This window comes from Podarcis filfolensis (assembly GCF_964270895.1).
Source record: "Podarcis filfolensis genome assembly, chromosome: 1".
Classification (NCBI taxonomy): Eukaryota; Metazoa; Chordata; class Lepidosauria; order Squamata; family Lacertidae; genus Podarcis; species Podarcis filfolensis.
Genome location: NC_139604.1, coordinates 68,752,425 through 68,764,641, shown reverse-complemented (window position 1 = coordinate 68,764,641; position 12,217 = coordinate 68,752,425). Strand labels below are relative to the sequence as shown.

At 39.1% G+C, this 12,217-nt stretch overlaps 1 protein-coding gene across 11 annotated transcripts in view; it reads left to right on the top strand.

Moving 5' to 3' along the window:
* IRAG1 (inositol 1,4,5-triphosphate receptor associated 1) overlaps positions 1 to 12,217 on the top strand; it is a 121,167-nt gene that overhangs the window by 96,797 nt on the left and 12,153 nt on the right. For 6 of the 11 annotated variants that reach the window (XM_083597560.1, XM_083597563.1, XM_083597559.1 and 3 more), the window contains 8 exons: positions 299 to 901; positions 3,692 to 3,770; positions 4,586 to 4,724; positions 5,843 to 5,873; positions 7,272 to 7,412; positions 10,386 to 10,517; positions 11,137 to 11,278; positions 11,737 to 11,786. In XM_083597560.1, coding sequence (XP_083453686.1) covers positions 299 to 901; positions 3,692 to 3,770; positions 4,586 to 4,724; positions 5,843 to 5,873; positions 7,272 to 7,412; positions 10,386 to 10,517; positions 11,137 to 11,278; positions 11,737 to 11,786 — 1,317 coding nt within the window. The remainder of the gene's footprint in view (positions 1 to 298; positions 902 to 3,691; positions 3,771 to 4,585; positions 4,725 to 5,842; positions 5,874 to 7,271; positions 7,413 to 10,385; positions 10,518 to 11,136; positions 11,279 to 11,736; positions 11,787 to 12,217) is intronic. The other 5 variants (XM_083597558.1, XM_083597566.1, XM_083597557.1 and 2 more) reach the window with 2 other exon arrangements.

The following is a 12,217-nucleotide window of genomic DNA, read 5'->3' as shown; positions in this document are numbered from 1 at the left end:
TTGTGAGCCTAGCATGTCATCTGAGCCAAACTGTAAACATAAGACCAAAATTTGGTTGCAGCTAATGGTTTGTCTGGAGTGTACCAAACAATGAGCTCAGGATTGAACAACATGCTACGCCAAACTACGGCTTAGCTCAGATCAGAGAGGCAGCAGGAGAACAAAAGAAAGGAGTGCAGGGGCCACAGTCTCTCCAGGAACCTGCATAGTTGTGCATTTGCACTAATCCATAGTTTGGCCTAGTGTTATGTGTAAACAAACTCATTATACTATTTCTTTGCTTATTTTTAATTTTTAGAATGCCACAAAAGGATTAACTGATCGAAATGAGAATGATCAAAGAAAACTTTCTCAGGAAAAACCAGTTTCACACACAACTGCTTTGGAAAATCCAAAGAAGTTGACGGAACAAAAGGAGAACTTCGATCCACATAAGCCTATGGATAATCTACCCAGATCCTGTACTTCAGATTATGACACTGGCAGAGTATCTCTAAATACCAGCCCAAGCACCTGTGAAAAAAAACTTCAGAAACTAATCCCTAAAAAAACAAAAGAAAATGATTCTCCTTTCCAAGGCCATTTACAAGGACCAGGGATATTTACCATGGACCCAAAGTTAAAGGGATCAGTAGCACCATTATCAAAGGATTCAAAAGTTTCTTGTAAAACAGAACTTAATACACCGGGTTCCCGCCCTCCTCTATTACGCGCTGTGTCCTGGGATCATGCAGAACCTGGTAATATAGAAAAGGTACCTTTTAAATGTCCATCTGAAGATGACAGACACTTTGCCATTAACAATAAACCCAACAACATATCGACTAAACAGTCAGCCTTCAAAGACCTCCAAATACAAGTTCAACCAGTAAGGATGCAGAAATTGACAAAGCTCAGAGAGGTGAGTTTCTATAAATTAGCAGGATTTTATTTTAGTCTTTTGTTGTTGTTCCAAAACTGTGTGATATAACAGGATTGGGCTTTGATAAAATAAGAGTAGAACTTTGCATTCTGAAGTATTGGGAAATGAAGAATTGTTTTCTAGTTCATTACACCAAGGGTCACATTTCAAAGGTAGAATAAGGTGAGTCAGGGCTTATCATATTGCTGTGCTTCTAGTTAAGCAAAAGTTGGGGTATGTAGGAAAGAGTCAACAGCAGAAAGTGAGCATCTCTATCTCTTGATCATTAGAAACACCTACCACCCACAATCTCTTGTCTCAAAAACTTTAACATTACTTCCTTTTCATTAAGCTTATCTACTGGACTGTGAGAGCTAGGCACTTATTTTTTTTTATGGGGAAGAAGCACAGAGATCCTTTGAACATTGTCACCACAGTTCATGGACCTCCTTTTAGGCACATATAAAAAGTAACATAGGATCCCTGTCGGATATGACCTGTAAGTAAGAGGACACTGTGACTGAATATTTTGATTATCAGTTGGATTGAGGGGGTGCTGTTCCTGTGGATTTATTTTTAATTTTGGTAAATTCATTTATTAAAATGTGTTCCAACTCTACACCAGAATTACATATCTAAATTGACACATTCTTTTTCCTGTATAATTAGCTTTTCAACTGTGCAGCTTTGATGTTAAATTAGAAAGCAGTCTTTTGCCTTTTAGTGAAACAAAAGCTTACCGCTTAAAGGTGATTGTAAAATACAGTGCAGAGGTACTTCGGCCTCTAATAAAGTATGCAATATGTAAACAGGAAGAAGCTGATGAACTGTCCTGTCATCTTTCAAAGTAGTATTTAGGAATTAAATGAGCTACTTTTGGTCTCTTAGGAGATTTCTTCACATCCAGAAAAAACCTTTCCTTCCTGAAGCTATATCAACAAATCATCTTAAACATTGCTTCAAGTGTTTCTGCTGTTCGTGTGCTTCCTTTTCTTTTGTGTCTTGTTTCTTGTTGCTTTCAACACTTCTTTCCCAGGACATCACATCACATTGTTATCTGCAGGCCTCAAGACAACTGGTTAATTCTGTGTAGCTCAAATGGTCTGCATGCATAAAGGGGAAAAGAAATTCAGGCAGAACTGTGACGAGAGAGCTCAAAGTCCATTTGGGGGCCTATGCTCTGGCAGCAAAGAAGCAATAGTTTTCCTGACTCTGATACAATGTTGGCAGTTTATTAACTGGATCAAACGTAATAGAGTAGAGAAGAAGAGAAGTCTGTTTCCAGCAAGAAACTCTCTCATAGGATTTTTTAAAAATATTTTTAAAAGTTTTATTTTCACAAAATGTGTTTATTTTCACCAGGAGATAAGATATAGTTTATATAAGCATAAATAATTATACAGTATTCAGTATTCCTTGGCATACACCAGAGTCTACAGCAGTGCATCACAAAAGTCTTCAAATTCTCAATGAGCGTGGATTCTTGGTTTTCTCAAATCTTGCCAAGCACTTTGGAGCCACTCATCTGTTGCTGAGTAATTGATGATAATAAAATGGAAGTCGTGTTGGGTGGAATCTACACACATATAAAAACTGTCCTGAAAACGCTTTTTTAAAAAAGCATTGTTAAAAAATACATTAAATTTTCCATAAAACTCGCCATCTCCATCTAGTGTCACATTTTATATTGCACTTAAAACACACTTAAGACGTTTTGTTTGCAGCTGTACAGCGGAATCCTTGGTCAGCATTTCATCTATCCAGAGTTTAACCTTTAATGGATAGGGATATCCTCTAAAGGGATAGGTTTCAGTTTTGTCCAGGAAGTGCAGGTAGCTTTTTTTCGCTTGAGCCAAGGATGGTAAACTTGCTGTAACTCCCTCTGGACATGGGGGAAAAGCTTGGCTACAGTGATCGGCACTCCTGGTAACTTCCAGCCTAGATTACAGTAATATGTTGCATGTGGAACTGCCTCTAAAGTTAGTTTAGAACATGACCACTAGGCCGCTGTCTAGGACCATGAATAAATTTCACCAGTTCAGAGTGCTCACTTTTAAGGCTCTATGCTGCTTAGGACCAGAGCATCTGCAGGACTGTATCCTCCCAACATAAGCCTGCCCATACACTCAGGCCATCTTCTCCAAGGGCCCTCACTATTTGAGGTGAGGTGGGTAGTGATTGAATGAAAAGCTCTTTTGGTTGTGGTACCCTTTTATCAGGTGTGCTTGCCTGGTATAGTGGTACCTTGGTTTAAGAACCGCTTAGTTTATGAACAACTTGGATTAAGAGCGCTGCAAATCCGGAAGTAGGTGTTTTGGTTTGTGAACTTTGCATTGGAAGCTGAACATGTTCCGCTTCCTGTTGAGTGTGTTCCATTTGTCAGTTGAGTCTTCCGCTGCTATGGGAAAGCACGCCTTGGTTTAAGAACGCTTTGGTTTCAGAACGGACTTCTGGAACGGATTAAGTTAGTAAACCAAGGTACCACTGTATTGGGTTGGATCCCTATACTTAGTTATACTTATGATAGATCCATTAAGCTCAATGGGACTAAAGTTAACTTAAATCCCATTTGAGTAATTACTCTAAGCATGACTAAGTCTAAATCCATTGTTTCTAGATTTAGTGACTGGAAATTTGTTATGCTAAAGGATGCAATGTAAGTTTATTGGTGACATGTTGCAAAACCCAACAACTTGATTACCACCATCTTTCCCAATGTACTATATAATTATATCACTGAGCTTGTTATTTCTTGTGAAGAATTAATGCAGTTCTTTCCTACCTAATCAGGAGCACATATTGATGCGGAATCAAAATTTAATTGGACTTAAGCTCCCTGACCTAAGCGAAGCTGCTGAACAGGAGAGAGGTGAAATATGATAAAATTTGATGGGAAATGTACTTGTGGTTACGAGGGAGGAGGCCACAACAGTGGGTTTTTTTTTAACAGACTGAGGCCTCTTGCTAGAATACACCACTGAAGACCACACCATATGTGACTTCTTGTGTGGGTATGGGAGCGAAAAGAGCACATTGTTGCATGTGGAAATTATTGCATCCATCACAATGGATCCCATTTAGTACAATGTGCTTGTAATCTCGGCCTTTTAGAAGTCAGCAAAACTATTGTCAACAGACACTGGCAATATAAGTTGTATCCCAGTTGCCACTTTCCAGACAGAGGAAAGTTGGTTCCACTTAATTATTGATAAGACAGTATTGGAATGCTAGGTGACAGTCACATTGAATAGCTGGATTTTACCTTCAGTCAATAGTGCCTTTCCTGAATTTTCTGGTTAGCCCTATTCCCATACTGGTTTCTTATGGCAGAATGTGGAATATACCTTTTCTTCATCCCCTTCAAACATTAGGCCAGGGGCGGATCTTGGGGTCTCAAATTTCAATGACGCCCTGTGCAATGCCAAAATTTGGCACCCCCTCACTTCGTTGTAAATCATAGTTGCTATGCCCCCTGTGGCATCCCTGAGGCTCCATGCCCAATTCAACCAAAACAGTCGTGCTCCCCTAAATCCACCTCTGATTAGGCCCATCAGAGTACGAAGTTTAGAAATGTGTTAAACTACTTTAGCTCACGATGCATTACTGAAGCAATAGAATAGTAGTAGCAATAGTAGAGAAGTGGTGGTGTTGGCAATAATGATAATGATAATAATTTTTTTAAAGTTCTGAACTCTTCTTCAGGGTCTTCACCAGTGCCTTTCTCATCAGAGGAGGAAGAGGCGAAAAGTAGATGTGAGGTGATGCCCAACATTCCTGACACGCTTTTACGAAAACTCCGTGTGCACACCTCTCTTCCAGGAAGGTAAACCACTATGTGATGATACTCACACTGTCACCCAAATGCTTTGTGGAAGAGATACTTAAGTGCATTAGATTCAAAAAGGCAATGTGTAGGTGTTCTCCCTCCATTTATGCCTACTACATGGTGTAGTAGTTAGTGCTGGACTACAGTGGTGGATATTCAAATCCCAAGTAAGCTCTGAAACTCCAGTTGCTCTGTCCCCGCCTGACCTACTTCACAGGATTGTTGTAATGATAAAATGTGGGGAAAGTTACATATCCCACCCTGAGTTCGTCTAAGGAAAGTGGGATGGAAATCTAACAAATAAGAAAACGTCTATGCATTTGAATTAGTATTATCTAAATTATAATGCAAAGTTGTAATCAGAAACTAACTAAAGCTATACTTTACTTAGGATAGGTTATTTAGGATACCTTCTCTTGGGAATGAGTTCATGTGCTTTTATATGTTTTGTAGCAAGGAAAACTTCCGTTAAGCAGAAATTATACTTGGTCAAGCAGCTCAAAATATAAATGACCTTGCATTATGACTGTATGTTTACTGAGTCTTTCTGGCCAAATTAAGGAAATTATATTTCCTCTTCACTTCAGTCTTTGTAAGAAACAAGACCACAGTATATTAGGCCTGCCAACTTCTTCAGAATTGTGTTATCTTTTACACCAATACAGGAAGTGAAGCAGCCTTTGTGGTGTTTATATAGCACAATGCTGTGACAATAAATTAACATTATAAAAACATTACCTTGGATCTTGAGAGTCTAATAATTTTGCATTTGCCAAGGAACATACAGCACACTTAGGTTTATGGGCTAATAGCCGTAAATAAATAAATAAATTGTGCACACTTAGGACCAAAGTAGACCTGCATTTAATACATGGTAGGCAGCTGCAGATCTTGTTTTTCCTTATCTAAGTACAGTAGTAGGGAAGCCTGATGCTCACTGTGAAGTGAGGCTTATTCCCCTGCCATTTTTATCTCATGGGGAAGTAATCACCCAATGCCCCAGGGCTAGAGCCGTAGGAAAATCCACCATATGCACCCGTGGTGCCTCTATGGTTCCTAATGACATTTTTTCTGCGCTGGCAAACTTTATAACTTAGTTCCCCATTTTATTGCAGCTCTCCTCCGCTTACTGAGAGAGAGGTTGAGGTAAGTCTCCTTTTGTTTTTTTTACTGTAAAATGCTTGAAGGCTCTTCGTCATCATATTTTGTGTGCAACGTACTACCAAGCAACATTTTGTAGATAACCTTTCCATGGCTCCCCTCAAGACATTCTTTGAATAAAGTCTAATCCATACTGGAGTCAGAAGGGTCATTATTTTTAACAACAAACATAAAAATTCCATTTGAAAAATCAGCAAAATGGACAAAACTAAAATAAGGAGCAGAGCCAGCAGTCTTCATCAAAGCTATCCCAATCAGGGGATAAGACAGTCTTCAATAAGACAGCCTTCACCAAATATCAGAAATCACTATAGAGGGGTCTGGTGAACCTCTGGCAGTAGCTGGGCCTCTTTGAAAGACCTTGGAGGGCAGGCCGAATCATGGATCATAATCTCATGAATTGTTGATGGTTACCACTATTTATTTATTTGAAACATTTCTGTACCACTTAATTATTCATATTTCTAAGTGGTATCTATAAAAAAGATCCATAGAAAATAAAACAATAACAATTTATCATAAAGCCAAACTGGTATTCACTGGTATTCACTGCCGTTCTTCCTACCATGTTGTCATAGAAATGGTGTCTGGATAAGACAGAGAGCAATTTTTAAAAGCTGTAGGAAGTAGCAAGGAATGTTCTTGGAGTGCCATTCTTTTCCATTTGCTTTGCTGTTCTAGGTTCTTGGCATCCATAGAGGAGCCCCATATAAATTATGTTATGTTATGTAAAAGGTTTTATGTCTGTGTTGATAATTTTACTGTCTGCTGTTTCTAACGTCTGTTTTTATTAATTTATAATAAATATTTCCTACTAACAAATAAACTGCTTAGAGATATATTTTTTATTTAAGTGATAGCTAAATCTTGCTAAATAAATAATGAATAAAGCTTTAGAAGTTGTGGTCAGGAGTAAAGGGACTGAACTGATATGTTACTACTGCAAGCACTGATTTCACATTGGTCAGTGTAATGCCTGTGGTCTCAGTACAGCCTTGGACTGTGTGAAATGAATGTGCTTGCCTGCAGAGTAACTTCAGCCTAGTCTTCCAAGCTGGAGAATATGAATCTAGGTGGATTTGACACTTCTCTTTGTGGAAATTAATTCCTGCTAGTGTATGGAACTGTCTCCCTCAGGAGGTTTTGGACTTTCCTTCCTTGGAGGTTTTTAAGCAGAGTTTGGATCGCCATCTGTCATGGATACTTTAGCTGAGATTCCTGCATTGCAGGGGGCTGGACTAGAAGACCCTTCAGGTCCCTTCCAACCCTACAATTCTATGCTTCTATGAGTCAACTTTATGCAAAAACAATTTCCCCCTTTTATACATGGATATGACTGGTAAACAGAATTCAACGAGGCCTTTCTTTTCCCTCCCTCAACAGAATGTGTTTGTACAACTTTCATTGGCTTTCAGAAATGATAGTTATACTTTGGAATCAAGAATTAACCAGGCTGAGAGGGAGAGGAATCTTGCTGAGGAGAACACAGAGAAGGAACTGGATCATTTTAAAGTTGCTATTACGGTAAGAGGACCATGGTGAACATTCACTGTAGTTTACGCTTGTTAGAATTCAGTGAATTTTGGTAGGTATTTTGAAGGCTGCTGCCAAATATGTCCCCAAATCCTATGTTATCATTAACTGTTCAGTATTCATATTAATGATCAGCCAACTTAAATCTCTAAAATGGCCACATTTCCAATTCTGTGCCATGATCTATAATTTCTTGTTCTGTGGTAGGTTGACTTTTGCAGTAGGTGGAACTGAATTTTGCAAAAATAATGTACTCTTGGAACTGCAGCTATACCCTGGTTATCAAACAGCTTAGTTGTCAAACAAAAAGCTTAGTTGTCAAACAAATTGGCTCCCGAACACCGCAAACCCAGAAGTAAGTGTTCTGGTTTGTGAACGTTTTTTGGAAGCCAAATTTCCGACGCTGCTTCCACTTGCGTGCAGGAAGCTCCTGCAGCCAATTGGAAGCCGCACCATGGTTTTTGAATGGTTTCTAGAGTTGAACAGACTCCCAGAACAGATTAAGTTCGAGAACCAAGGTACCACTGTGCTTTTTTAACAAAACAAAAGAAGCATATTGTTTGTGAGTGGTGTAATAGTTGTAAAATACCAGACTTCACAAGGGGGAGGGGCTACCTTGTGGCCCTCCATAAGTTGTTGGACTCCAGCTCCCATCAGCCTCAGCCATCAGTAGCAGTCCAACAGTTTCTGGAGGGTCACAGGTTATCCACCTGCTTCACAGTAAGTCAGTTAGAAGCATACACTGTCGCGAATTCTTCGCAGCGCTTTAGCAGAAATGCTCAGAGTTCCAGGTTCTTCAGTACAGTGCAGTATTACTTATTATTTATTGTATATATACAAATATCTACAGAAGCAGTTCATACAGTCAGACAGAGTACCTGGCTGCACCTTAAGGCAAATAGGGAGACTCTTTCTCTCTGACCACACTCCTCTACACCACCACCTCACTGCTGGACAGGTTTCACTTTTAAACCAATGACAGCCAATCAACTGTCAGCACATTACTGCTGAGTCATTCTGACCCAGCACCTCCATAGAAAGTATTGCAGGCTGATTGTATCAGCCTGTTGCATCAGCTAGCAAACTCAAGCCTGCGGACTTTTACTATCTTACACAGCATTCTGTGATTCCAACATACACTTCTAAGTCAGATTGTTCTACAGAGTTTAGACTCAAGGTCCCTATGTCATGGAGCTCAGATCTCTTCTTCAGTCTCATTTTCTGTACTCACCATTCCTTCTACTTTGGGTTTCAGTGCTGTTTGAGAGGGAAAAGCAGTGTATGTGCTAGATGAAAGCAGCAGAATTCTGCTACATAATTTACCATTTATTGCAGAGAGGTTTGGCATCATGATTGCATATGTTGTTTATGCATCAATCCTGCAGTATTTCCTGGAGTTCCCATCCTAAACATGGAGGAGGTAGTTGCTGTTCTTTACTATTTATGTTCCTGTGCAGGGAAATGCTGAATACTTGACATCATACAGTGAAGAATGTGTAATCTCATGCCTAAAAAATGCCCTAAGTAAATGCACCTAAAGATAGAAGAAGCAAGGAGCAAGGAATTTCTGCAGGAAGTCCATAAATCTCTTTATAATTGTTTATGTATACATCTTTTATACTGGTATCTTTCAGAGGAAGAGTGGGCAAAGCAGTTCTTATTTGTTCATGCATTTCTTTCTCAGGTAAAAACTGATTCAAACACGAAATATTTGCAGCCCAATCCAAGCATGTTTGCTCAGGAGTGGAACCCATTGGGCTTGGTGTGTCTGGAATTGCAGACTTAGCTACAATGGAAGCTGCACTCCTGTGCATGCTTGCCTATGGGTGAGCTCCACTGGACATTGTAGGGCTGAAATGTGGATAGATAAGTATGCAATTGTGCTGCAGAATAGATGTAGTAGAGACTGGTGTCATGGTGCAATGCCAATTCACACATTTTCACAGTATGGGAATTACTCTTGTTGGGAATTGCATGAAATAGGTTGCTTTTCTAAAACAATTTCCAGTATGTGTGCTTCCACTGGCATCAAAGTGCAATGTCATCTAAGAAGTTGGATGTACTATACTGAAACTAGGGTTGTCATACATCCGGAATTTCCTGGACATAGCCGGTATTCAGCCCTTGTAAACAGCGTCCTGGCGGAAATTGCTGAAATGTCCGGATGCATGTCAACCCATGTCGGTCATAAGACTCACCAAGAAGGATAGTACAATGAAGAAACTGAAGATGAGCTAATTGAGGATTGTAATGTTTACAAGATTTTCCACTGGAATTTTAAAGCCCCGTTGAAGGATTATCTGTGCTTTTAAATAAAAACAAAAATGAACAAATCTTTGCTTGCACTCAACTTTTCATTACTCTTCATTGTTTAGAGAGCTGTGAGATTAACAAAGCACAAATGGTATCTTGCCTTAACAATTTGTAGATAAACTTTTGTAATAAACTTTTTATCTTACAAGGGCAAAAACCCACTCTTTAAAGCTGAAACATAATAAATGGCATTCAGGTTTTCAGTGGATTGTCCTTTGCTCCGATTCAGCTTTAAAGATTGGATTTTCATGAGGAAAGCTCTGGAGCAAAAAAAAGAGAGTGCTTGGACAGAGAGCTTTAAAGGATGGACTATGCCTGGAAAGCACAGAGGAAAGGTGAGTGTGGGTAAGCCCTTGTTTCATGACAGCATGAAGTTTGATTCTTTGTAGTCAAGAGGTGTAATGATATCTAGAATATAAGACCTTGATTTGATATCTGTAGTGGAATTTCAAGCCTTGTTTAGGTTTTGGAAACTGTAAGTAGCTATCCAACAGAGGGACTTTTTTATGTTTGTTGTGCAATAACTTTCTATAGTTTTAATGGACCCAAGGGACCACAAAGGTGGACAACCCTAGAACTCTAAAACCACAATGACTTCATCTGCTATACATGCTGCTTGATTTGATACATTAGTGCATGCTCTCGCTTCAGTCTTCAGCTTCCTTGTGGCATCATTCTGAGCACAGAGACATGTACCAGAGATTGTTGGAGGACATGGCAGTGCTGCATCGTCTGGCCTCTAGATTATCTAGTCGAGCGGAAATGGTTGGAGCTGTTCGCCAGGTAAGACTCTTGGAATCAAATACCCTGCATCGGCTCTGACTTCACTACTTGAAAAAATAAAGTTTTGTAAGGAGTGTTGGCTATAGTCAGGAGAGACAAACATGGTCCTAAAGCAGAGTTAGAAACCTCTGGGCCTGCCTCTGTGGCCCTTGGGACTCTCCCTGGGCCATACACCCTCTTCTTGTGGAACAGCCTTCACTGACCCTGCTCCACACCTGCTTGAGGTGCTTTTGTCTGGCTGGAGCCAGATAATATGATGGTGTTGTATTACCGTATTTATTTGAGTCTAATGCATCATTGAATCTAATGTGCACCTCAATTTTCAAAATCTTAAAACCAAAAAAATATTTGCTGGAGAATGTAAATGTGTCATCGAATCTAATGCACACCTTAATTTTTGCAGCATAATTTGGCCAAAAAGGGTGAACATTAGATTCAGGCATTCTTCTAGCTTGGTCCTCTTAGCCACTCACTTATTAGTGTGAGTTAAGATGTATCTGAAGGTTAGTGGTAGGGTCTATTTATGAGTAAAATCTCAGTCTTGCTAAAAGCTGAGATGATGTTATGCATTTCTTGTTGAAAACATACTTCTGTGCGATGCTTGATCTCCTCCTTGCAGGAGAAGCGCATGTCAAAGGCCACTGAAGTTATGATGCAGTATGTGGAGAACTTGAAGAGAACATATGAAAAAGATCACGCTGAGCTCATGGAGTATAAGAAACTCGCCAATCAAAATTCTAGCAGAAGTTATGGCTCACCTGGTAAAATAGTCTCTTCTTCCCCACCACACAATATTTTAAAGCATGTCTTTATTGCTGTTGAACTCATAGTTGACTACTCTCAAATCTACATAGATATAAAAGCAGATTATCAAGGTATTTGACAGAATATAATTAATTACAGCAGTTGAACAAAGTTGTATATCTCGACTGTTTTTACGTATTTCGTTTAAATCTGTGCACAATATTCTATTAAAGAACAAAAGTTAGAAAATCTGATAATAGATAGTAATGTACTGAATTGAACATTTCCCAAATTTCTGCACTTGTAACAAAAAGAGACATACGTCCTAGTCTTAGATAATATACTGTTTTGCTTTAAAAGCACATTTGTTTCAATATAAAAAAATTCTTACTATTTTAGTGCTGGCAAGGCATGTCTGTTTTCAAACACTAATTCTTATTCTTACTTTTGTTGGCTTTGTTTTACTATGGTACAGAAGATGGTGTGCCCCGTACATCAAGATCCATGTCTCTTTCTGTTGGAAAGGTACTCTTCCAAGTTTTAAAAAGCTTTAGTTTAATAAGTGTTTTTTTAAAAAAAAATTCCCAACGACTTAGATTCTCCATGTATTCCAAACAACTTGCTCATTTTTCTTTCTTCTTTTCAAGCACTTCCAAAATATTTCCCCCCAGCTTGAAATGTATCATTCAGGAAACCAGTTCACATATAAAAGCTGCTGTTGCAGTAGAAAGTCAACAGGGAGGCAAATAGCAGTAGAAATCAGGATTTTCTGAGGAGAACTGGCACAAAGCTTCAGTCAGAATTGGGACCCGGCATGGCTACTTTTCTTTCAAAACAAAAGCATGTTGTTGTTGTTGTTTAAAAAAGGTTGTGGAGCATAATATGTAGTTTGGCCTTTAGAAATCCATCAAACTAAGTTTACTTACCTAAGGTTACAGTCATAGACACACTTACTG